The sequence below is a fragment of the Physeter macrocephalus genome, chromosome 21 (genome assembly GCF_002837175.3).
Source record: "Physeter macrocephalus isolate SW-GA chromosome 21, ASM283717v5, whole genome shotgun sequence".
Lineage (NCBI taxonomy): Eukaryota > Metazoa > Chordata > Mammalia > Artiodactyla > Physeteridae > Physeter > Physeter macrocephalus.
In genome coordinates this window covers 7,668,335-7,694,886 of record NC_041234.1, presented here as the reverse complement: position 1 = coordinate 7,694,886, position 26,552 = coordinate 7,668,335, and the positions used below count along the sequence as shown (strand labels likewise).

The window sequence follows — 26,552 nt, the reverse complement described above, 5'->3', positions numbered from 1 at the left end:
GTGTCCCCTGCATCGGCAGGCGGACTCTCAACCACTGCGCCACCAGGGAAGCCCTACGTGACTGCTTTTGATGCAACACACAAAACTAGGACACAGGCTCTGTGACTCAGCAGAGGCTGAGATGGCATCAGGGAAGACCTCAGAGTAGAAGTAGCATTTAAGTTGGTCTTGAGAAAAGAATTTGGAGAATTTAGGGAAGGGGAGAGAGGTACTCCAGGCTACAGAAAGAAAGACCTGAGCAAAGGCACAAAAGCGTGACAGAGTACGGCTTAGTTTGGGGAAAGATGAGTCACGTGATTTGGTGGGAGCACAGCATGTGTGCATGTATATGTGTGTGCGTGAATCATGGGACGATGACCAGGGAGAGGCAGTGGAAGAGAGAAGGCAGAAGTTTGAAGGCCATGCCCGAGCATGAGGACTTTGTACTGCAGAGCCACTAAGAGGTTCCGGTCTGCAGATGACAGGCATTGCAGAGGAGAGAAACAGGTCGGGGAGACCAATCAGGAGGCCTGTGCAGTGGAGATGAAAAATTCATCTATCTTCAAAGAAACGCCACCACCAAACCTTTTCTGATCCTACATCCCCCTCTCCAGCTGTTTTCTTGCCTTCTTCCCTTCACAGCTGTCGTTCTTGAACTAGTTCATACTTCATCTCCTTTTCCTCATCCTACCCTTGCCCTATGCTCAAACCACCCGCTGCTCTCCCTGTGGTCACGAGGGACTCCACATTGCTCAGTCAACTCATGGGACTCCGACCCTCCGTGCACTGGGACACTGGCGTCCTCTCCCATTCCCACAGCTCGGCGTCCTGCCCGCGCCGGCCCTTTCTGCTCCCCCGCCACGCTGAGCCGCTTCCGGCCTCAGGGCCTCTCTGCCCCTGCTGCTCTTTCTGCACGGCTCCATGCACGACTGGCTCCCTTTCTTCACTCACGTTTCAGCTCAAATATCATCTGAGAAGTCTTTCCTGACCACTTTATCTCCATCCCAGGCACTGTCCCACCAACTCCCATCAACCTGTTTCTAAAAGTATTGGCCACAACTAAAATTAGAATGTAACTCTGAGGGCTGGGACATTGGCTACGGTGTTCACTAGTAAGTATCATCTGGCTATCATCCAAGTTTGAATAGTTGCCCTATAGCAGGTGCTCAAGGAATGTCTGTTGGATGAATAAAACGGAGTAGAATGGTGGTTGCCAGGGGCTGGGGCTGGCGGAAATGGGGAGACGCTGGTCAAAGGGTATAAGCCTTCAGTTTTAGGATGAATAAGTTCTGGGGAGCTGATGCACAGCACGGTTGACTACAGTTAATACTGTTGGTATACTTGAAATTTGCTAGAAGAGTAGATCTTAAGCCTTCTCACCCCACACAAAAAAGGCTAACTGTGAGATGATGGATTTGTTAATTAATCTGATTGTTTTCAACTATAATCTCTTCAAGTATTTTCTCAGACCCTTTCTTTTTCTCTTCTTCTTCTGGGACCCCTATAATTCGAATGTTGGTGCGTTTAATGTTGTCCCAGAGGTCTCTGAGAGTGTCCTCAAATCCTTTCATTCTTTTTTCTTATTCTGCTCTGCAGTAGTTATTTCCACTATTTTATCTTCCAGGTCACTTATCCATTCTTCTGCCTCAGTTATTCTGCTATTGATCCCTTCTAGAGAATTTTTAATTTCATTTATTGTGTTGTTCATCATTGTTTGTTTGCTCTTTAGTTCTCGGTCCTTGTTAAACGTTTCTTGTATCTTCTCCATTCAATTTCCAAGATTTTGGATCATCTTTACTGTGATTACTCTGAATTCTTTTTCAGGTAGACTGCCTATTTCCTCCTCATTTGTTTGGTCAGGTGGGTTTTTACATTGCTCCTTCATCTGCTGTGTGTTTTTCTGTCCTCTCATTTTGCTTAACTTACTGTGTTTGGGGTCTCCTTTTCGCAGGCTGCAGGTTCGTAGTTCCCATTGTTTTTGGTGTCTGCCCCCAGTAAGCCAGATTTTCTTAAAAGCTTTTAATATACACTGAAGGTTTTGCTTGTGACTGTTTTCTTTGCCCTGAATTGATTCTACCACATCTCCATTGTTCCCCCCCTTTTTTTTAATGGTATCTTTCTCTGTATACTTGGCTTTAAAATTCACAGCATCAGGTTCCATATTCTGCTTTCCCAGTTTCAGCTCCTCTCCGTACAGTCCAGAGAATGCCTGTAGTCTTATGAGTTCTGCCTAGCAATGTTTACTTCATTTACAAAATCAAGGCAGTTCTATTACAAGGAAAGATTATCCTAGGGTTGGCTTTTTTTTTTTTTTTTGCCCCAGCCATCCTCTTAACAGAAAAATCTATTTGACTTACTGTTTCACTACCAGGTTTCCATCCTGCAGGGCAGACTGAAAGAAACAAAAATTGGCAAAAGACAGTTAAAAACAGAGTTCAGTTCTCTTTATCAGCTCTTGTGTTTTCTTTTTCCAAATGAAACTGAAAATAGAGCCTGTATTAATGAGAACATTGCTACAGGACACTTGACTTCTGTTAGCTTACTGGCTTGCAGCAAGAAATTTTAGTCATGGAGCTTATCAGCAGGCAGCTAATCTATTTTCACTTTTGTCAATTGTGTTTAGTTACATTTACAATAGAAGAAACCAAATTGAGTGTTCCTCTAATACAGCTGGAAAGTTTGGGAATCTGGTAAACTGAAAGGTCTGGGTACAGCAAAAATTCCTTGAATGTACATTCCCCTAAGCTTATCTGCTTTGTCCTGCAGTATTTTGTACTGATGCCATGTTTCACTGTTTGTCAAAAGAGACTTTAACATTATTTGGAAGGTAGGATTTCCCCTTGATTTAGAGTGTACCCCGACTCAGGCACTGAGTTACACTTTAAAAAAAATTTATTTATTTATTTATTTTTGGCTGTCTTGGGTCTTTGTTTCTGTGCGAGGGCTTTCTCTAGTTGCGGTGAGTGGGGGCCACTCTTCATCCGCGGTGCATGGGCCTCTCACTATTGCGGCCTCTCTTGTTGCGGAGCACAGGCTCCAGACAGGCAGGCTCAGTAGTGTGGCTCATGGGCCCAGTTGCTCTGCGGCATGTGGGATCTTCCCAGACCAGGGCTCGAACCTGTGTCCCCTGCATTGGCAGGCGGATTCTCAACCACTGCGCCACCAGGGAAGCCCGTGAGTTACACTTTTGAAAGGAATATATAACATGTGTTCTATTTTAAGAAGATCTGACTTTCTCCATCTGGCTACTATAAAAACTTGAAGTGAAAGGATGAAATGACAGATTACCAGTGTGATACTGAATAACCTTAAGGATTTCTGAATTACTTTGAGGAAAAAAAGCTAAATCAAATAACGTAAACATGCAAATAAAACCTACGTCAGTAGATACTGCCAGATTGGCTGGTGCATTTTAAGTTTATAGAAACATAATTTGAAAAATTACAGTAGCAGAAACTTCTCTGAGCTTAACCAAAAGGACTATGAAAATAATATTTTGTCCATCCTATTCAGTAAGTAGAATATATTAGTGATATTTTGTTAAAAGCACTTTACTCAAAAAAGAAAAGCACTTTAAATTATAATTTGATCTGCTTAAAAGACCTAATAATCTGAAAACAATCAGAAGACTTTGGAACCATGAAAATTACTTGTAAGATGAGAAACCAAACTAATTATGCTAGTATCTGTCAAGCTAAAAAATCAAGAGGCTATGAAGGTTAGAAGGGAAGGGCACCTTCTCCATGTTTGTCGGTGTACTGGAATGCTTGAACCAAACGCAGTGTCTCATCCACAGATCTACCCACAGGAAGGTCATTCAGAGTAATCTGTCTTAGGATTCCTTTGTCATCAATAATGAAGAGACCTCTGTAAAACATAAGAATGGTAAAGGTGAGGACATTTGTTCTCAGTCAGGAAAAATATTAGTTAACGTGAATCCATGTACCGCTCACACAGAAGGATGTTATACAGAACCGAAACCACACTACTTACCTACTTGACTGGTATGCACATGCACACCCCCCCATACCCACACTTATCTACTGTGTATTTTGGGATTATCACTGTTAAACGGTAGCTTTAATAATTTGTTTTTGTCTATGAAATGTACTGTAGTATTATCAGTTGAATCTTGACGTGTACTAGGTTTGGGATTGTACTGTAAATGAAATGATTAAACTACCTAGCAAAGCCTTCCTTTGGGTGAAGGAGTGATCCATGTTTCTTATCACTGGCTGTTTAGAATGTCTTTGTATTTCCTTTTTCAGTGGTGGAAAAAGACAAAGTCACCAATATGAAGTTGCTTTTCCTTCTGAATCTTTCTATATGTCATTCACTACTAAGGCCTGGGGAATAATGAGCTAGTTCGACCTAAAAGACCTGCTATTGAGATAGGGGTGGCACTGTAAGAGTTAAAGTATACTAGAGATAAAAATTGTCAAAGGATTTTACTATCTATTTATTTCAGTCAATATGGATTTCAACCCAATACCTGCTTTGGATTAGAAAAGGATCTCGGGTACTAGGGCTAATTGCTTGTGTAAAGTATTAAAATAATGATGATATATATACATTTAGTAGAAATACATGGCATTACATATCTATTACATGAAATCTTATTCCATAATCATGTTAAACATTACTGAAGTGTTCCTGCTCATTCTGCAACACCTTTTTTGAACAAGCAACTCAATGTCTGAACTAACTAGGGCTCAATCTCCTTAGACCAGATCAACTTGGCCAAACTCAGGCAAAATTGTTAATTACTACTCATATGGGTATTCTTTCATGTACTACTTTTACAGTTGAAAATTCTCATCAAAGGTGATCAAGTCTGTTCTGAAGTAAGTGACCCTGATCGGAAATTTTGACCTTGCCTCTGTAAGGCACATCATACCAACACACACCACACACACAAAAAATCTGCCTTTTCTTTGGTAGCAAATTGTAGCTTCTGTTTTCTGTTCTGATTTTGTGAACTGCTTCTTTGGTAGACTATGAGACTAAGGCATTTGCCATAGTTGGTGTAATATGTATATATGCCTCTTCCACAGAGCAGAGACAGGTCATTCTTACAAAAAGTACGAAATTAAAATGGCAACAGGGCTTCCCTGGTGGCGCAGTGGTTGAGAATCCGCCTGCCAATGCAGGGGACACGGGTTCGTGCCCCGGTTCGGGAAGACCCCACATGCCGCGGAGCGGCTGGGCCCGTGAGCCATGGCCGCTGAGCCTGCGCATCTGGAGCTTGTGCCCCGCAATGGGAGAGGCCACAACAGTGAGAGGCCCGCGTACCGGAAGAAAAGAAAAAAAAAATGGCAACAGACATCTCAATAACAGCCTCAGAAGCTAAAGGTATCAGGGCAGTGCTTTCAAATGTCCACAGGAAGATGCCTTTCAATCTAGAATTCTACACCCAGCCACATTATTAATCAAGCATGAGAGCAGAATAAAAACATTTTCAGATATATAAGGCCCTCAAGCATTTTACCTTCCAATGACCTTGTATTAGGACGCTCTGAGGATGTGCTTCACCATAACAAAGGATTACATAAAGAAGGCAGGCAGGGGCTTCCCTGGTGGTGCAGTGGTTGAGAGTCCGCCTGCCGACGCAGGGGACACGGGTTCGTGCCCCGGTCTGGGAAGATCCCACATGCCGCAGAGCGGCTAGGCCCGTGAGCCATGGCCGCTGAGCCTGCGCGTCCGGAGCCTGTGCTCCGCAATGGGAAAAAAAAAAAAGAAGGCAGGCAGGCATGGGAGCCAGAAAATTGGGTATCTAATAGAGAAGAGGTGAAGGAAAGCCCCAGGATGCTGGTGCATAAAGTGCTAGGACAACAGCTCTGTAGCAGGCCTAGAGAGCCATCAGTCTGACTGGAAGCAGGAGGATGGAGGAAAAAAACTGACAGAGGAAAAATGCAGTACTTAGAGGGGTTACAATCCAGGTGTGGAACTTAGGAATAATTAGTGATGGATATACAGAAAACTAAGGGAATGAAAGAAATCAAGTAGTTTATTAGCTACAAGAAAATAAAAAAATTTGCCAGAGGGGAAGGTAATCTTCAGCACACTACACTTAAAAGCTTAGCAGTGAACAGTATTTATATAAACACTGAATATTGACTTAATCCAAAATTGTGACACATTATACTGGGAAAATTAATTTGGGGATGATGTAAGAAAGATAAAGTCCTATTTACCATGAAAAATAATACCAAAATTGATATATCCAGGAGATGTATTATATAAGATACTGTTTAGAAATATGGAGTCAAATAATGCAAGCAGTAGCTAAAGGGCTGAAAGTAGCTTCCTCCATGAAGCAGGGCTAAGAGTAAGGAGAGGACTGTTTAAGAAAATGTGACTTTTAGGGCTTCCCTGGTGGCGCAGTGGTTGAGAGTCCGCCTGCCGATGCAGGGGAAATGGGTTCGTGCCCGGGTCCGGGAGGATCCCATGTGCCGCGGAGGGCTGGGCCCGTAAGCCATGGCCGCTGGGCCTGCGCGTCCGGAGCCCGTGCTCCGCAACGGGAGAGGCTGCAACAGTGCGATGCCCACATACCGCAAAAAAAAAAAAGAAAAAAAAAAAAAAGAAAATGTGACTTTTAAAAACTATGTGCATATATTACTTTGATGAAAATAAAAAATTTAAAAAACTATTGGTTCAAATCACATAAAATAGCTAATATTAGATAATTTTACTTGGTTAATGTTCAAATAATTCTAAATTTTAAAAGTGCCTCAATCTTTTTAGTGGCATATTTACTCTTTGGGAGTTAACTTAGTAATAAACTCTAGGCAGAAACCATTACAGACTTGGCAAGTACCAAAAAAAAAAAAAAAAAAAAAAAAGAGAAAGGAACTTGGTAGTGACACATGATAAAATATGGATGAACCTTTTTTGAAAACATTATGCTAAGTGAAAGAGGCTAGTCATAAAAGAGCAGATACTGTAGGATTCCATTTATATGAAATGTCCAGAATAGGCAACTAGAAAGACAAAAAGTAGATGAGTGAGGTTGTGTAGGTTTAGGGGAGGGGGACTGGGTGAAATGGGGAGTGGCTGCTAATGGGGATGGGATTTCTTTTTGGAGCAATGAAAATGATCTAAAATTGATTGTGGTGATGGTTGCACAACTCTGTGAATATGCTAAAAACCACTGAATTGTATGCTTTAAATGGGTGAGTTGTATGGTACGTGAATTATATCTCAATAAAGCTGTTATGTGAAACCCACAGGATTATAAAATACTGACACCTTGACATAAAACATTAAAAAAACTTAGCACTGCAAAGCAAATCAACAATATATAAGAAAATTAAAACTGTTTCAAGCTGAAGTTGCCCTTTTTTCAAAGAATTCTATCAGTATTTATTAACTCAGGTAACTCAAGGAGGGTTGTTGGGTAAAATATTTCCTTAATTTTTCCTACTCCAAAGACACAGGTTTGCTAAATACTATGATACCTGTATTTAGAAAAACCATTACTAGAGTCAGTTTGGAAAAGAGGAGAAAGAAATGGACAAACAATTTGGGGACTTGGGTTCACATCTGGGCTCTGCAATTATACTAACTTCAGCTACTTGGGTTCACGTCTGGGCTCTGCAATGAACTATAGTAACTTTGGCTAAGTCCATGGAACTCTGAATCTGGTTTTTTTTTTGTTTTTTTTTTTTTTTTGTGGTACACGGGCCTCTCACTGTTGTGGCCTCTCCCGTTGCGGAGCACAGGCTCCGGACGCGCAGGCTCAGTGGCCACGGCTCACGGGCCCAGCCGCTCCGCGGCATGTGGGATCTTCCCAGACCGGGGCACGAACCCGTGTCCCCTGCATCGGCAGGCGGACTCTCAACCACTGCGCCACCAGGGAAGCCCTGAATCTGTTTTTTATGTAAAATGACAGGGTTGGTCCAAGACCTCTAAATAATCTTCTGGCTGTAACAGTCTATGACACTCACATAGCTTAAGTTTGGCACTCACCAATTACTTTTAATGGTATCTACAGCATTTTTGCAAATACAGCAAATATTTCTCGATCAAACCTTGTATCTTCTAACTCCATGTCAAGGAGGATTACAAATATATTCATATTTGTCATAATGTAAAACCACTGAAAGATACCTAAGAGTGTGGCCCGAGTCTTCCAGATATACGCCATAGTTCTTTGAGATCTGATGGTCCAAATCTGAAAGAAGTGGAATGCTTATCGGCCCAATTCCTCCTTGTCTTCGAGGGGTATTAATCCTGTAACAGAAAATTTACCTTGCAGGGTTAAGTAAATGGCATATATTAAAACAGCACTCTTTCTTTGCATATGCACACAAACACACAACACACACATTCTCTAACAAAGACAGGCTAATACACATTCTATTTTTCTTGCCTCTCCCTCCCCTTAACAATATATTCATATCTTTTAAACACTAAATATGGAGATACACATCACATTTTTAATGTACAGACATAATATATGTTACTAATCTCTACTGACAATCATTTAAACTGATTCCTTTTTTTTTTTTTTTTTTTTTTTTGCGGTACGTGGGCCTCTCACCGTTGTGGCCTCTCCCGTTGTGGAGCACAGGCTCCGGACGCGCAGGCTCAGCGGCCATCGCTCACGGGCCCAGCCGCTCCGCGGCAAGTGGGATCCTCCCGGACCAGGGCACGAACCCGCGTCCCCTGCATCGGCAGGCGGACTCCCAACCACTGCGCCACCAGGGAAGCCCTGATTCCATTTTTTTTTTGCTTTTATAAACACTGCTGGAAAATCCTGATAATTCTCAACTTTGTATACTTGTCTGATTAATTCCTAGAAGTGGAATTATGGATCAAAGGATATGCACTGTCATAAGCATAACCTTAGAATTGTGATTGCAAGACAAAGCCTTGTGAGATAAACAGGATACAACTGGATGGCATTTTAATATTCTGAGAGAGAAGAAATGCAAAGTCCACTTGAAGCAGCAAGGAAGTTAGCTGTAATCTCAGACTCATCAGTCTTCAGATTTAAGTATTCTGCAACTTGAAACTGGGGGATGTGGGTTGGGGCCCTCATGGCAGGACACTGACGTAGCCGTTAGGAAACAGGGAACTGTTGCTCCAGATGTTTGCAGCCCCAGTTCTTACATCCAAGTAGAAATCTCTGGTTGATATGAAACCTATCTAGCTGAGAATGTATCCCCCAAAATTCCTTGGGAAAGCAATCCCAAATTATTTGGGATGACATAACTTTCTCCTTAGTGGATTTGTGTTTTAATCCTGCAAAGATTTAGAATTACTATAGAAATGATGAAGCAAATTAAACCCATAGTTTTTATATTTTTATATTAAGAAATAATCAGTATATATTTGTATACTAAATTATTTATAATGTTTAAGAGATTTGGCATGTTAAAATAACAGATTCACTTTATGATTCCAATTCAAAATGTGTAATCTGAAATTTTAGTTTATAACTAGTAAAGAAACATTTTAAAAGGACTTAAGACACACCTATTTATTTATTAGATTTGCAAGAATTACTTAAGTTCTTGGGAAAGTTTGTCTGAAAATTGAGATGCTTAAATATATTAAATATATAACTGCATCTTAAAATACTTAAGAGAATCAATTACTTAAGGAAGTATAAATTAAATTTAAATTGTAGCTCCTGAACCAATTAAAATTTTACTTACATATACACACATACATATATGTGTGTATGTATAATTTACATTTATAATTTATATACATTTACAGTTATACATACAAACATATATTCATGTATATACATTTATACACATAATTGTAAATGGAGAAAAACCTGTTTTGACTTTGTTACTTTAATGAATTGAATGTTAAATTTTAAAAGCAAAATAATTCTGAACAATATTGTGCAAAAATTTTGTGAACAAAATTATGGATGCTATTAAAAACTCACATTAGGGACTTCCCTGGTGGCGCCGTGGCTAAGAATCCGTCTGCCAATGCAGGGGACATGGGTTTGAGCCCTGGTCCGGGAAGATCCCACATGCCACAGAGGCCGTGCTCCACAACTACTGAGCCTGAGATCTAGAGCCCATGAGCCACAACTACTGAGCCTGCGTGCTGCAACTACTGAAGCCCGCAAGCCTACAGCCCGTGCTCCGCAAGAGATGCCACCGCAGTGAGAAGCCTGCGCACCACAACGAAGAGTAGCCCCCGCTCGCCGCAACCAGAGAAAGCCCACGCTCAGCAATGAAGACTCAATGCAGCCAAAAACAAAAAAATAAATTTATAAAACAAAACAAAACTCACATCAACATGAACATTTCAATGTTTGAAACATGTTGCCTAACTGCTCTCCAGAAATGCTGAATCAACTGTGTTTGTGTAAGTACCATTTCTTCACACCTTTGTCAACACTGGATGAAATTCTTAAATATTTGAACTCTTGGCCAGACAGAGGAAAAAAATGGCATCTCTTGTCATTTTATTGTAAATTCTCTGCAATTAATTAGGCGGAGCATCTTTTCATGTTTAATGAATTTTAAAAAATTATTTGAAGCATTAATTAAAAAAATCATTGCTTCTTAAAAAGTAATTATAAAAGCTATTTTGAGTTTGACTTAATACTAGACAACTGTGTAACAGAGAGACATGGTATTTTAGAGTTTATTTCTCCAGATTAAGGTTACCCAACTTAGGATAATAATCATACAATTCAGTGGTTTTTGCTATGGATATTACATCTTTTGAATTTAACTTTTTTTCCCAAAATTTGAAATGTCCTATAAAATCCTTAAGCATTTTTACTGTACCTCCATTGAACTAGAAGCTCTCAGATAAATTTATTCCTGAACTGTCTGATAAATAACTATATTCCTGTCATACAAGTACCATGCGCTAACTGATTGTGCCACTGGAGCTCCTCTATATTCCTGTCATGTTAAGAGTTGTCTGCCCATAATTTAAGAGTATGTTCATTTTTTTCCCTACAAATATTAAGTTTAAGATACTGACCAGGACAAATGGGTAAACTGTGAATCAACAGAGCATGCTACCACTTCAGTGTTTATCGATCTGAATTCCTCAATTCTATCACCAAAGGCGATGATTTCAGTTGGACACACAAAAGTGCTGAAAGTTAAAAAAAAAATTATTCTCAAAATACACATATACTTAGTTTCAAATGATTTTGTTTTTATAAACACCTTTAGTATATAAAAACGCACATTAAGAACAATTTTATATATGAAGCTTCTCAAGATGGAGTAGTCTAAAAAAATGGTTACTTGATCAAATCTTATTTAATTTAAAAAGTATATTATAGAGTTCCCAATTACATCTTGATAAACTTTACTTTTATAACTTAATGGATCAGTGGTCAACCAATGTTCCCTTCTCCCTTATGGCAGCATCCCCCATTTTATTAGCTTTTATTCAATAATACTTTATATCGTGCTTTATAGCTTTCAAAGGATCAATACAAATTTTACATTGTTTCACTATTTTTTTTTAACCTTCCTATGCCAACCCTATGAGCGAGATGCATCTATCTCTATTTTGGAGATGAGGAAATACTCTCCCACCCCCCTCACTTTCTTGATAAGGTCCTCTAGAATTCTACTTACTACCTCATCTCCCAGTCCTGTTGTCAGAAGGGCACATTTAGAGAATATTACCTTAGGGTAGTATTTTTCAAGCAGTGATAGGGACTCTTTAAGCCAATTTATTGAGTTCCAACCAACATTTTAAAAAAGTGAAATAGAAAATATTATCACACATAGATCACACACAGTAAGGGTAAGTTATAAAGCATATATATGTATATATGTGTATATTCAGGAGTGATATTAAAAATATTTAACCACCTTAACTCAAGGTTGGCTTTAGCTCTGTCTGGAGGTTTCTGAAAGGGACTAGGTGGGAGGGGCAACTTGGGGAGGGGGTTGGTATGGAAGTTGTTCAGTATTTTAAGGAGCATGACTATACTGGTGCATGCAGACTAAATATTACCTTGTATGTATAAGTGTATTGGGCGGCAATGAAAAATGTATTTCCTACCGTGTGTCATCGTCAAGAAAGTTTGAAAAACAGACTTACAGGACAACAAGTTCCTACCACAGCCCAATACAGGCTTTTCAAATGTTTCAGTTGTTCGAGTGGAGCACTGCCATATGCAAGCAGACAATTCTAATCCAGATTATGTCCCTGGAAACCTGGCCTATGACATGTATTTTTAATATTTTCCAAAGGGTAGGAATGATCGGCCCCTGCCCTCCTTCCTATTATTCCAAGAAATGCGACCTAGAGACATACTGGCCCAACTTAAAGCTTAGGCAGAAAACTGAAATTCTGCAGAATCTCGGCAGAATTCTGACTTTCTTCCTTGCAGACTGTGGCAAATGTCCCAGGATTCTTCCTTCTCTAACCAGGCCCAGTCCGGCAGGCATTACACAGAAACAACAGAAAGAAGCTCTCTCAGCTCCTTGCCCCAGAAGACCACTGCTAACATCATGCTCTAATTAGATATATCTTATTAATTATGGAGTTTTAAATAACACTGGAGAAATAGCATATTTGTCTATGTTACACTAATTTCAAAATTCAGGTTTAGCATCAAATATATTTAATGTATGTGTTGCTTTTCAGTTTTACAGCATGAGTTTAGAAGGCCTATCATTTTACATATATTAAAATTTCTACTTCTGGTTTCTATTTGAAGTTAAGTTATATAATACATTTTAGCTAGTCAAGCCATAGTACAAGTTGATTAGAAAGAAGGAAGTTCTTACTAATTTAAAAGATTACATATTATGCAGATTCATGATTTGTTTTAGCCTCAATGTACAAATTTTTATGAGAATTCTATTTGGATTTAGAGTAGGGGTCAGCAAACTTCAGTTCACAGTCCAAATCTAGCCTATCTTGTTTTTTGTAAATAAACTTTCAACGGAGCACAACAACACTCATTCATTACTGTCTATGACTGTTTTGTGCTTCAAAGGCAAAATTGAGTAGTTGCAATGAAGATCACTTCGAGACTAAAATATTTACTATCTGGCCCTGTACAGAAAAACTTTGCTGACCTCTGGCCTAGAGACAACCTAAAGATATGAGCTTAAGTATATCCTCCTTGCAAGTTTAAAATATATTTACATAGTTCTAGATTACTCCTAATGTAAAAAGGACCTTAATATACAGTGGCAAAGACAGAAGAATCTTCTATTTAGTTTTGTAACCAAAAAATATATTCAAACAAAAAAGATAAAAGTTGGGATAACTCTCTTTGGTATCTTTTCACTTTCATGGAATTTGAAAAACACTCAAAGTTAAATCCCCAATGTGACTAAAGTTCCAAGAGTATTTACTTTGAGTCAACTTTCTATCTACAAAAGTGTTCACTGCCAGAGTTAAAGTAAGAGAACTACCCCCATAACCATAATTTATATTAATAGGTATTATTCCTTAAGCATATCCAGTATTGTCAGGAAAATGTTCAAATCACAGAAAAGCAACAGATGTAGCAAAGAATAAAAATAGTAAAACCATAGCTAAATAGCATCACCAGAGAAAAAGGCTTATAAACATTCAAGTTAACAGAGAAACAGATTTGTGGCATAAGTCTTGCTATTAAATGCTTTCTAAAATATTCTCAGTCCATTTTCTTGCCTTAGTAAGTATAGCTTGGTGAATATAAATGCGGCTTTCCTCTAATGATTACATTATGATAACACAATCATGTAGATATAAGTACTGGGGTCAATGGGTTATGATTCTGAAATATATTCAAGATGTTACCTTCTTGAAAAAACTCATCTCAGTTTTCCCTTTAAGAACAAGTGCTAAATAAAATAATTTCTAACTATTTGATGTTGTTGAATAATGACTGATAATGACTGAGGTTTTATTAGCTGCTACGTACATGTATTACTTACAAATCAAGGGGGTAGAAGAAAAAAACCAGGTATTTCCCAAAATAGTCAGTTAACTTCAGCTCCTTAAATTCTCCATTTATCACAGCCGTTCCTTCCCAATAAGGTGCTGGCTTGGAAACTAAGAAAGAAAAATACATGATGTTCTTTAACAATGAAAAGGTTGGTGGGATGACAGAAGGACATCTTTAAGAAATCACTAAAAATCAAGGCTTCAGAATCTTTGGACCTCTTTAGCAGTCTGGTGATGCTGACGGACTTCTCAGAATCGTATTACTGAATGCATAAAATATTTAGAATTGCAAAGGAAACCAATTACGTTGAAATGCAATTATCAAGACTATCAAAAAACAAACTGGTGATATATTAATATTTGTGCCCTTTTATTAACACATTAAAACTGCAAGATCTAGCAGTGATCTAGTAACTACCCAAGATAGTGATGAGTGTAAACGATATTTCAGGATACTTGCAACAACCATAATGTGGCATGAAAATATCTGTGACTCTACTGGAGACAAGTACAAGCAAGTACCACTGAAGCTAAGGTGGTTTGTTGCTGATGTTCATAATGGAAAGAAATGCCAAATTTCAGTGGGAGGTTAGTGAAAATAAAGATTTTTTTCCTATTCATGCTCACAGACCCCCTACATTCCATCCCTTCACTAAACCCTACTGGATACTTCACTATAGCCCCTCCAAGTTAATCAACTTCCTACTTTCAAATATTTAGATTTTCGGTTCTCTAATGGCAGTATTCCAGATGTACTAATTGAAATGCTTGTCCAATTTCTCACAAACACATGGAGGACCTGCTGCTACATTCAAGGAAAAGGAAATCTGCAAATATATCAGGACAGAAGTGTAAAATCCCAGAGCATGGGATTATTTTCCAGGGCTTTGAAAGAGGAGACCCCTCTTGAACAGGTTTCAAGTGACCTAATGGAAACTGAATAGTTCACGCTGCTCTCTTGTAAGGGCATGCTGTACGTCTAGCCAACGCGCTTTGATAATAATGTACCTTGATCTTCTGTTAACACATTCAGATAGCACTTAAACTTTCAGAACCATTACATACGTTAAAGTCAATACTTGCTTCCAAGTTTGACTAAAGTTCCCAGAAAGTAAGGCTTAATAGCCAGCATTTATTATATTTTGTATAATATCCAGCATTTTGGGTAACTCTGAAAATAGAGACAAACTTAAGATTAATTTCTCTGTGAAGTTAATATATAACACGTGATTCCTTATCTTGAGCCAGAAATATCTTGATCTGATTTGGTAAAGGCCAGGAGGGACAATTAGATAGCAGAAGGATACAGAACTATATATGCTTTAATATACATTACTTAAAATGCTACTCAAGTGTGAGGTTATAATTGTAACAAGGTGTTGCAGGGACTTCCCTTGTGGTCCAGTGGTTAAGACTCCCTAGTCGGGGAACTAAGATCCCATGCACCCTGTGGTGTGGCGTGGCCAAATAAATAAAATTAAATAAAATAAATCTTCTATAACAAATTAACTATAATTAAAAAAATAATGTGTTACAATGATAATCCTTAATGATTTTAGCATATTGGGAAAACCAATAAAACTGAAAAATTCTGTTCTGAAAATCTTGATTTTGGAAATTTTGCGTTCTTTTTCTTTTTTAAACACTGATAGAATACTTTATTGTTATTATTTGGCTTAGCAAATCGGTAAAGATTTGTTAAATGATAACACAATGTTGGCAAGGTGGTGGAAAGGCAGGCCCTCATAATCTGGATATGGCTTGCTTGCTTGCCTTTTTTAAAATTTCCTTGGGACATTTTGGGTTCTTGATTTAAGAACTGCAGTGTTAGTTCCAAAAAAAAAAAAACTGCCATCAGTTTATAGAGCAAAAAGAATGCAGTTTGCTAAGATCTATAAATGGAATTCCCAAAGCAACCCCTTGCGTGTATTAAAAAACAAACACAAATTGTCCCGAATATAAATCATATAATTAATAAAGCAAATGCAGAGCAGTATAAAGAAGAATATTTAAATCCCCTCTCCCCATAACCCCCATCAATTTAACTACTGTTAAGATTTTGATGTCTTTCCTTCCAGTCTTTTTTAAACACACTAATTTGGATCACGTTGTGCCCCACTTTTTAAAAAAGGAAGCAGTAGATCATGAACAGTTTTTCATGTTACTAAAAATTATTTGAAAGTATGAACTTAATAGTGCCATAATATTCCATTTTATGAGTGAAAAGTCCTTGTAATTTTAATTCTAGATGAGCCTACACATGAGAGAAATATAGCAAATACCTAAAACTTGAAAAGGTTTGCTGGTAGAGGGAAATCTATTATTACTACTATCTTTTGCTTCCGTGTGCAGACTTGGATGGCATGTTATGGAAAATACATGTAATGCCAGTAAACACTTAACTGGCTGACATATTTCAAAATATCTTCCCAGGCAAGTAAAACCAATGGGACTTGGAAATACGATTTTAAAAGTGCAGCACTAGCTTTTTTAAAAACAAGAATCTAAAGATAACTTTCAGTAGGAAAGAACTGCAGATGTTTAAGGAGGCGAAACAGTTTTTCTCCTTTATCACTCCCACTCCATCCTAAGGCATAACAACATCCAATTTAACACTGGGGATTCATAATTGTGAAGCACTACTTTTTTTACTGAACCTGGGGCAAGGAGCATTCTGTAACTGTACCACAAAAGCCAAATACACATCTTCAGAATGCCAAATGGTCAGTAGGAAAAGCAAGTTACTTAAAAGCGAGTAAGGGACAGTCTTTATCCTTTAGCCCCTAGCCACTTTTTTGGGGCTAATCTTAACATCCAGCTGCAGCAGGCCATAACTTTCTCAGTATCCACTTAGTCTGACGTGTCCTTCCTGAAAGTGGCCATTAGTTGTGTACACTGGACAGAAATGCAAATAATCAAAAGCCAAATTGGCAAGACACAAATTTGCCACGAGGTTTATCATCAACCCAAATGCATTACTTCTAACCTCCCTTTTCCCATTTCCCTACAAAGAGCATCCAAAGTACACCCTGTAACAAGTTCCTCATTTCTGAGAAACACGAAGGATACCCATTAACTACACAGGTCTTTGGGTAGGTGGCTTTTAATAGTCTTCTTTATAAGATGCAACAACAATCAAAAAAGAAAAATGAAACGTTTGCCCTCTTGAGCATTTTGTTTAGCCACTTTTCTGTTTAATCAAACTTTCTGTGAATCATTATTCAACCTATCAGTGCATTCTTCTCCGAAATCGCAGAACAGACGCGATGTGCTGCAGGCTCTTTGCGATGTTTGAGGAAGTGTTTCAGTTTGCACAACATCCTCGTTGCCTGCAAGCCCAGGACCAGGGCCACCCTCTTTCCCTCATCTGTGGCTTCAGGGGTAACCACTACTTCTTCCAAAATCTGATTAGTGGAACCCATCCCTTTCTTCACACCTGGCACCCCCTTCCACCCTCCCCCGCCCAACAAGGAGAGAGCCAGGCTCTCCCCAGGACCGGAGGCAGCCCAGGGGGTGCCGCCCAAGCCAGGCCCCCGGGTAGCCACCGTAACCAGATACACGTGTCTCCTGGCCCTCCCCACCTCCCGCCTCCCTTGCCACCGGTCACCCCGCCTTGGCGGGGCACCACCTACTCTTGGCTTTGCTGAGGTGCAGGGAGTGGTCGGCGACAGAAACCCGGGACGCCTCCCCCGGGTTCATTTGTCCACGCGCGTAGAAGTGGCACTCCTCTTCGCGGGCTCGGGGCCTCTTCTCCGCCTCCAAGCCCCGCAGAGCTTCGGCCGGCAGCAGGAACAACAGCAGCGGCAGCAGCAGTAGCTTTCGGCTCCGGCCAGGGGCCGAAGTCGTCGCGGGTAGCGGCGGCCGCGGCGCCTCCATGACCACGCGAGGGTAGTCGCACGTCCCTTGGCTTGAGAGCTACTTCTCCCGCCTCCAGGAAGATAACAACCATTCGCCCGACGCCCGCGGGAGCCGAAGCGCGGCCTCGAGAGAGCTGCCCCGCCTCCTCACTCCCCCGCCCCCTCCCCGCTCCCACTGTCCCTTGCTTCCCGGGCTCCCCCACACCCTGCCCCGCCACGTGGGCGTCAGCCCCGCCTGCTCAGCTCCTGCAGGCTTTTGCGCATGCGCCCTGGGGCGGGCCAAGGCCGGGAGCTAAGCCCAGCTCTGCAGAGTGGCGTCTCCCGTGAACTGGTGTCGTGTGCTCCCGCCCCTGCGCTGGGCTAGACATCCTTTTACGTCATCTCTTCCACAAAGCCTCGCCACCGCACACCATCCCCGCAAAAAAGTGAGACGAACTTTTCTGCCTCTGAACGGCTTGCACTTCATACTTGTAACAGTACTTGTTTCTTCCTTGAAGTGGTCTGTGTGAACAGCGCCATGACTCCCCGCCCCCCCATCCCCGCCCTTAGTTGCAGCCCTTTTAACTCCTGGGAGAATTTGGAAAAGAAAGGCCTAACCATTTTCTCTCCTTCAGCAGGCAAGGCAAACAGGCAGTTTGGTGACTTAAGCCTGTCTCAAAGGTGTCTTTTTTTTTTTTTTTTTAAGACTTGAAAAGTTCCCAGAAAACCAAACTTTGTTCTAGCACAGTATAGTTCCATCTTCTGACAATTACCCATCACTTTACAGGGGTCTTAGGCAGCCTTTATGACCTCAGGGTCCCTTCTGTCTAACTGTGAGCTCTTGTCATCTTTCTGAATCCCACGAAAGCCATCCAACAGTTTGTCTTTGTTAGACCGTCCGCTCCCTGGGGTCAAAATGGATGTGGAATTCATCTTTGTTTCCCAAGGCACCTAGCGCAAGGTTAGCGCCTGCCCTTGTAAGCCCTTGATTTTGTAAATAACACCTAATGTTCCCGACAGCCAGTCATAGTTTCAAGTTGCTTTCACATGTTTTATCCTTACTCCTTGTGACAACCCTTTCCAAACTCATCCCTCACCCTAGTCCTGCCCATTATAGGACCCGGAGTTTGATGGGCTTGGGGCCCGAAGGCCCTTGGCTCCAGCCTCCGTCGCCCCCTCCTGAGACTCTCCACCCCACAGGCGTTTGCACCTGTGCCCTGGGGGCAGGCCCAGGATGCCCAGCGACGCCCAACTCAGTATAGCATTTTGTGGCGTTGATGGCGACAGGTCTCGTGCTCCCGCCGCTCTTCCCGTTCGCCCTCAGCAATGTTTTAGGGCCTCCTCATCCTTCCAGGCTCATCTCTTCCACATAACTTCGCAGGAGACTGGTCTCCTGCCATTGCTCTGATAGGCTTCCCGCCATTGCCGGTGACTGGTCGTGCGGTCGCAGCACTGTTTTAGACCCTCTCATCCTTCCGCGCCCCCCTCTCCTACAGAGCCTCACTACGGCACACCATCCCCCCCAAACCAGCCCCCCGCCCCCCAAAGCTGAAAGTAACCCTTCTGCCTCTGAATGGCTTGCATTTTATACCTTTAACAGATACTTATTCTCCTTTTCCTGCAAGTGAGCTGGGCGAACGGTGCCATGACTCTGGTTGTAGTCCTTTCAAGTACTGGGAAGACTTAGAGAAGAAAAGTCTAACCTGAAAAGCAATATCTTGAGACCATTTATTGTCTTCCAGAGGGAAAGAAGCTCAAGCAGGAAAGTCACAGTTTGGTGACTTCAGGCTGTCTCAAGATGTGTATTATTTTTTTGAAATCAAGACTTGATAAGTTCCCACAAAACCCTTTCTCCCAGGCATGGTATTGTTCCATCTTCTGACAATTACCCCATCACTCACCCATTTGCTAAGATGGCAGATGAGAACTGAGGGGAGAAACACAACACACACCAGAAAGACGGAAGCCATCGGCAGCCTTTATGCCTCCAGGGTCCGTTCTATTTTCCTGTGAGCTCTTGTCATCTTTCTGAATCCCACAGAAGCCATCCTAACAGTTTCTTTCCTCTATTAGACTGTCTGCTCCTTGGGGTCAAAATCGATGTAGAATTCATCTTTGTTTCCCAAAGCACCTGGCACAAGGTGAGCATTTGCTATTGTAAACACTTGATTTTGTAAATAACACCTAATGTTGCTGATAGCCTGTCATAGTTTCAGGTTGTTTTCACATATTATATCCTTATTCTTTGTGGAAACCCTTTGAGGCAGATAGGAAACCTGCCCTTTACAAACTCATCCGTCAGCCTAGTCCTGCCCATTACATGCTCTGCTTTTTGTTTCCTGACCTCTGTTTCCTGTGGGCAAAGGAGGAAGCCACCTCTCTTTTGCTGAGGGGGGTAGGCAGGGGGTGGGGGAAGCATGTCCTTACCTATAGCATTGTCTGTCAATTCTTCACTTTTCATGGTCCTGTAGCTAGGAGTCCTCGGGGGAGGTGGCCCTCGCACCTCCCCTTCTTCTCTTTCTCTGGCCTCCAGTTCCATGTGGAAGGGGAGTGGGGTCCAGGGGATTCGGAGCTCAGTCCCAGGGATTCGGCTCAGGCCTGTGCCCCGAGGTCGTCTTCGGTGATCCATGTTGATCGTTGGACAAGAAGCCACAAAGCCTCAGTGAATTCTAGGCCTTGAGCTGGGTCTCTTAGTTTAGGAACTGGGAGAGGAAACTCGGGGAGAGTGTTATTTCCTGACACCTCTGCCCTGGGCTGAGCTGAGGTGCCCCAGTTGGCAGCAAGGGCTGCCCAGCAAGTGGGCCCCAGTGCACCTCCCAGGCACAAACTGCACTCCTCACTGGAATCCTTTGGCAGCTGACATTCTGGGTGGCAGTTGCTCTGAATCCTTCTGTCCAATGATATTCCCCGTGTGCCTGCCTCCCGCGGGTAGACATTGTGCTGTCACAGTGGCAGTCACAGGGAGGCTCGGGGCGGGGCCCTGCCCCCAAGACACTCACCATCCAGCTGGAGTCAGCTGCCCGTATTAATAACACAAAACCATCAGACACAGGGAGGTGGTTCTGTGTATATAGAAACACCTGAGGAGCTTAAAAACATTCGAGTGTATGGACCAAGCCCCAGAAATGATGATTTAAGTGATGTTTGCGGGGCAGGGTGGGGGAGGTCTCAAGCGTCTGTGGTTTCACAAATGATGTGTCTGGTTAAGAACCACCGCTGAGGGCTTCCCTGGTGGCACAGTGGTTGAGAGTCCGCCTGCCGATGCAGGGGACACGGGTTTGTGCCCCGGTCTGGGAAGATCCCACATGCCACGGAGTGGCTAGGCCCGTTAGCCATGGCCGCTGAGCCTGCGTGTCCAGAGCCTGTGCTCCGCAACGGGAGAGGCCACAACAGTGAGAGGCCCGCATAACGCAAAAAAAAAAAAAAAAAAGAACCACCGCTGATAGAGGTTAAGAGCACAAGTTATGGACTCAGCTGTTTCTAGGTTCCAATCTGAGCTCTGCCACCTATTGGCCTTATGGCTTGGGGAAGTTAATTTAACTTCTCTGAGCCTTAGTTTCATCTGTAGATGGGAGTCATTAATACCTTCCCCATGTTGTGAGACTGAAATGATATGAGTTTCATGATATAAGTGTAAAAGCTAACTTGGAATGTGGGCCAGACTTAGGGACTCACTTCTAAGGCATATGACAGGAGGAATGCTTTGTGACTTCTGACTCAGGGTCAGAAAAAAGATAGTATCTGTCTGTGTTTATTTACATTACTCATTCTGTGGGAAGACTTATTGTCCAAAAATTTTTTTTGAGATAAAATTCACAAAACATGTAACTTATCATTTAAAAATATATAATAAATTCAGTGGTTGTTAGTATTGTCACAGTGTTGTGCTTTGTGCTTACCACTATCTAATTCCAGAACATTTCCATCACCCCAAAAAAGAAACCTCATTTCTGTTAGTGGTTAATTCCTCCTTTCCCCCAGCCCCTGGCTATGACTAATCTATTTTTTGTCATATAGATTTGCCTATTTTGGACATTTCATATAAATAGAATCATATAACATATGTCCTTTTGTGTCTGGCTTCTTTTACTTAAGTATAATGTTTTCAGGGTTCATCTCTGTTGTAGCATGTATTGGTACTTCATTCCTTTTTTTCTTGTGATAAAATATATATAACATCATACTTACTATTTTAACCATTTAAAAAATCTCTTTATTTATTTTCATTTATTTATTATTTTGGCTGCGGCATGCGGGATCTTATTTCCCCGACCAGGGAACGAACCCGTGCCCCCTGCACTGGGAGTGCGGAGTCTTAACCACTGGACCACTAGGGAAGTCTGAAAGCATCTCTTTAAACGCACGTCAAATTGAGTTAACCTGCAAAATTTCAAAACAAATACCATCGTCCCTCAGTATCTGTGGGGTGTTGGTTCCAGGACCTGCCCCCAAATGCCAAAATCCAGGGATGCTCAAGTCCCATAGTGGGCCCTGTAGCCACGGTTCCACACCACGTGGTACTGTAGCACGTATTTATTTATTTATTTAATTTAAAATTTTAAAAAATATTTTAAATTTTTAATTTTTTAATGGATCTTTATTGGAGTATAATTGCTTCACAATACTGTGTTAGTTTCTGTTGTACACCAAAGTGAATCATCCATATGCATACGTATGTCCCCATATACCCTCCCTCTTGAGCCTCCCTCCCACCCTCCCTATCCCACCCCTCTAGGTGGTCACAAAGCACCGAGCTGATCTCCCTGTGCTATGCGGCTGCTTCCCACTAGCTATTTTACATTTGGTAGTGCATATATATTGATGCTACTCTCACTTCACCCCAGCTTCCCCTTCCCACCCTCTGTCCTCAAGTCCATTCTCTATGTCTACTTCTTTATTGCTGCCGTGCAACTAGGTTCATCAGTACCATTTTTTTTTTTTAGATTTCATATATATGCGTTAGCATACGGTATTTGTTTTTCTCTTTCTGACTTCACTCTGTATGACAGACTCTCTAGGTCCATCCACCTCACTAAAAATAACTCAATTTTGTTTCTTTTTTTTTTAACATCTTTATTGGAGTATAATTGCTTTACAGTATTGTGTTAGTTTCTGCTGTATAACAAAGTGAATCAGTTATACATATACTTATGTACCCATATCTCTTCCCTCTTGCGTCTCCCTTTTTTAACATCTTTATTGGAGTATAACTGTTTTACAATAGTGTGTTAGTTTCTCCTTTACAACAAAGTGAATCAGTTATACATATACATATGTTCCCATATCTCTTCCCTCTTGCGTCTCCCTCCCTCCCACCCTCCCTATCCCACCCCTCTAGGTGGTCACAAAGCACCGAGCTGATCTCCCTGTTCCATACAGCCGCTTCCCACTAGCTATCTATTTTACATTTGGTAGTGTATATATGTCCACGCCACTCTCTCACCTCGTCCCAGTTTACCCTTCCCCCTCCCCACGTCTTCAAGTCCATTCTCTATGTCTGCGTCTTTATTCTTGTCCTGCCCCTAGGTTTATCAGAACCATTTTTTTGCAGAAAATGTCTGATTTTAACAGAACATTTTTTTCCTTCTCCAATTAACTTATTAATAATTACTTATTGAATGTTTGCTTTGTTAAAGGGACTATTTTAGTTTCCTGGATTATTGAGTGGACAAAACAGAATTCCATGCCTTTGTGAACTTTATAGTATACTGGGGTAGGCAGGCAATAAACAACACACATGATACAAAGTCAATCTCATAATACAATAACAAGTAATAAGTGTCAGGGCAAACAGAGAAGCTAAGAAAATGAGGATTAGGAATGCCAGATGACAGTGGAGGGTAGTAAGTCATCAAGCTGCAGTTTTACAGGATGGTCAATAGAATTTTTTTTATTATTTGAAAGTCTTTTAAAAATAACTTCTAGAAATATTTGTCCTCATGTTTTATTCCTAAAGTCTTTCTGCAAACACCTTCTAGATTTGTCATGGCCATCTCTTTCTGTTAATTCTACTTTCGGCCTTCTAGGAAGGTTACCTGGGACAAGCCAGCTTCTTACAGTTCTTAGGAGGAGGTACAGGTCTTTGTTAGAGAAGTTCATTGAGAGACATCTCTGTCTTCAAGGAGGACGTCATATATTGCAGTTTTCTACCCGATCAGTCTGTTGGGCCTGCCACAGCAGCTGTTCTAGGCACCTAGGTCATGACCTCATAGCATCTTGCCTCTAGGCTCAGTGCTTTCTGTTGCATCAAACTGCAGGCTTCAGGTAGGTTAGTAATGTTACTGGCTCAGGGCCACTTAGATTCCATATATATGTGTTAGCATATGGTATTTGTTTTTCTCTTTCTGACTTACTTCACTCTGTATGACAGACTCTAGGTCCATCCACCTCACTACAAATAACTCAATTTCGTTTCTTTTTATGGCTGATATTCCATTGTATATAGGTGCCACATCTTCTTTATCCATTGATCTGTCAATGGACATTTAGGTTGCTTCCATGTCCTGGCTGTTGTAAACAGTGCTGCAATGAAGATTGTGGTACATGTCTCCTTTAGAATTATGGTGTTCTCAGGGTATATGCCTAGTAGTGGGATTGCTGGGTCATATGGTAGTTCTATTTTTAGTTTTTTAAAGAACCTCCATACTGTTTTCCATAGTGGTTGTATCCCACCAACAGTGCAGGAGGGTTCCCTTTTCACCACACCCTCTCCAGCATTTATTGTTTGTAGATTTTTTGATGTTGGCCATTCTGACTGGCGTGAGGTGATACCTCATTGTAGTTTTGATTTGCATTTCTCTAATAATTAGTGATGTTGAGCTTCTTTTCATGTGCCTCTTGGCCATCTGTATGTCTTCCTTGGTGAAATGTCTATTTAGGTCTTCCACCCATTTTTTAACTGGATTGTTTGTTTTTCTGATATTGAGCTAGCTCCATTAGCTGTTTGTATATTTTGGAGATTATTCCTTTGTCTGTTGCTTCATTTGCAAATATTATCTCCCATTCTGAGGGTTGTCTTTTCGTCTTGTTTATGGTTTCCCTTGCTGTGCAAAAGCTTTCAAGTCCCATTTGTTTATTTTTGTTTTTATTTCCATTTCTCTAGGAGGTGGGTCAAAAAGGATCTTGCTGTGATTTATGTCGTAGATTGTTCTGCCTATGCTTTCCTCTAAGAGTTTTATAGTGTCTGGCCTTACATTTGGGTCTTTAATCCATTTTGAGTTTATTTTTGTGTATGGTGTTAGGGAGTGTTCTAATTTCCTTCTTTTACATGTAGCTGTCCAGTTTTCCCAGCACCACCTATTGAAGAGGCTGTCTTTTCTCCATTGTATATTCTTGCCTCGTTTATCAAAAATAAGCTGACCATATGTGTGTGGGTTTATCTCTGGGCATTCTATGCCGTACCATGGATCTGTATTTCTGTTTTTGTGCCAGTACCATACTGTCATTTTTTTTTGGCTGCGTTGGGTCTTCATTGCTGCTTGCGGGCTTTCTCTAGTTGTGGCGAGCGGGCGCTACTCTTGGTTGTGGTGCGCGGCCTTCTCATTGCGGTGGCTTCTCTCGTTGTGGAGCACAGGCTGTAGGTGCGTGGGCTTCAGTAGTTGTGACACACGAGCTCAGTAGTTGTGGCTTGCGGGCTCTAGAGCTCAGGCTCAGTAGTTGTGGCGCACGGGCTTAGTTGCTCTGCGGCATGTGAGATCTCCTGGACCAGGGCTCGAACCCGTGTCCCCTGAATTGGCAGGCAGGTTCTTAACCACTGCACCACCAGGGAAGCCCCCATACTGTCTTGATTAATGTAGCTTTGTGGTATAGTCTGAAGTCTGGGAGCCAATTCCTCCAGCTCTGTTTTTCTTTCTCAAGATTGCTTTGGCTAGTTGGGGTCTTTTGTGTTTCCATACAAATTGTGAAATTTTTTGTTCTAGTTCTGTGAAAAATGCCATTGGTAGTTTGATAGGGATTGCACTAAATCTGTAGATTGCTTTGGGTAGTAGAGTCATTTTCACAATGTTGATTCTTCCAATCCAAGAACATGGTATTTCTCTCCATCTCTTTGTATAATCTTTGATTTCTTTCATCAGTGTCTTATAATTTTCTGCATACAGGTTTTTTGTCTCCTTAGGTAGGTTTATTCCTAGTTATTTTATTCTTTTGGTTGTAATGGTAAATGGGGGTGTTTCCTTAATTTCTCTTTCTGATTTTTCATTGTTGGTGTATAGGAATGCCAGAGATTTCTGTGCATTAATTTTGTATCCTGCAACCTTACCGAATTCATTGATTACTTGTAGTAGTTTTCTGGTGGCATCTTTACGATTTTCTATGCATAGTATCATGTCATCTGCTAACAGTGACAGTTTTACTTCTTCTTTTCCAACTTGTATTCCTTTCATTTCTTTTTCTTCTCTGATTGCCGTGGCTAGGACTTCCAAAACTATGTTGAATAAGAGTGGTGAGAGTGGATGTCCTTGTCTTGTTCCTGATCTTAGTGGAAATGCTTTCAGTTTTTCACCATTGAGTATGATGCTTGCTTTGGGTTTGTCATATATGGCCTTTATTATGTTGAGATAGGTTCCCTCTGTGCCCATTTTCTGAAGAGTTTTTATTATAAGTGGGTGTTGAATTTTGTCAAGCATTTTCTGCATCTGTTGAGATGATCATATGGTTTTTATACCTTAATTATTTTTTTAAAATTATTTATTTATTTATTTATTTTTGGCTGTGTTGGGTCTTCATTTCTGTGCGAGGGCTTTCTCTAGTTGCGGTGAGCGGGGGCCACTCTTCATCGTGGTGCGCGGGCCTCTCACTATCGCGGCCTCTCTTGTTGCGGAGCACAGGCTCCAGACGTGC

At 41.2% G+C, this 26,552-nt stretch overlaps 1 protein-coding gene and 1 long non-coding RNA gene across 2 annotated transcripts in view; one reads left to right on the top strand and one right to left on the bottom strand.

Moving 5' to 3' along the window:
• PRDX4 (peroxiredoxin 4) overlaps nt 1-17,873 on the bottom strand; it is a 19,130-nt gene extending 1,257 nt beyond the window's left edge. The window contains exons 1-6 of the mRNA XM_024115263.2: nt 17,508-17,873; nt 13,866-13,983; nt 10,948-11,064; nt 8,089-8,211; nt 3,716-3,846; nt 2,337-2,371 (exon numbers count right to left, since the gene is read on the bottom strand). Of these exons, the coding sequence (XP_023971031.1) occupies nt 2,337-2,371; nt 3,716-3,846; nt 8,089-8,211; nt 10,948-11,064; nt 13,866-13,983; nt 17,508-17,751 (768 nt within the window). The 5' untranslated portion in view covers nt 17,752-17,873. The remainder of the gene's footprint in view (nt 1-2,336; nt 2,372-3,715; nt 3,847-8,088; nt 8,212-10,947; nt 11,065-13,865; nt 13,984-17,507) is intronic.
• A 171-nt stretch (nt 17,874-18,044) lies between these two features.
• The window catches only part of LOC129391735 (uncharacterized), an 84,504-nt gene continuing 75,996 nt past the window's right edge, over nt 18,045-26,552 (top strand). The window contains exon 1 of the long non-coding RNA XR_008616386.1: nt 18,045-18,157. This is a non-coding gene — a long non-coding RNA (uncharacterized lncRNA). The remainder of the gene's footprint in view (nt 18,158-26,552) is intronic.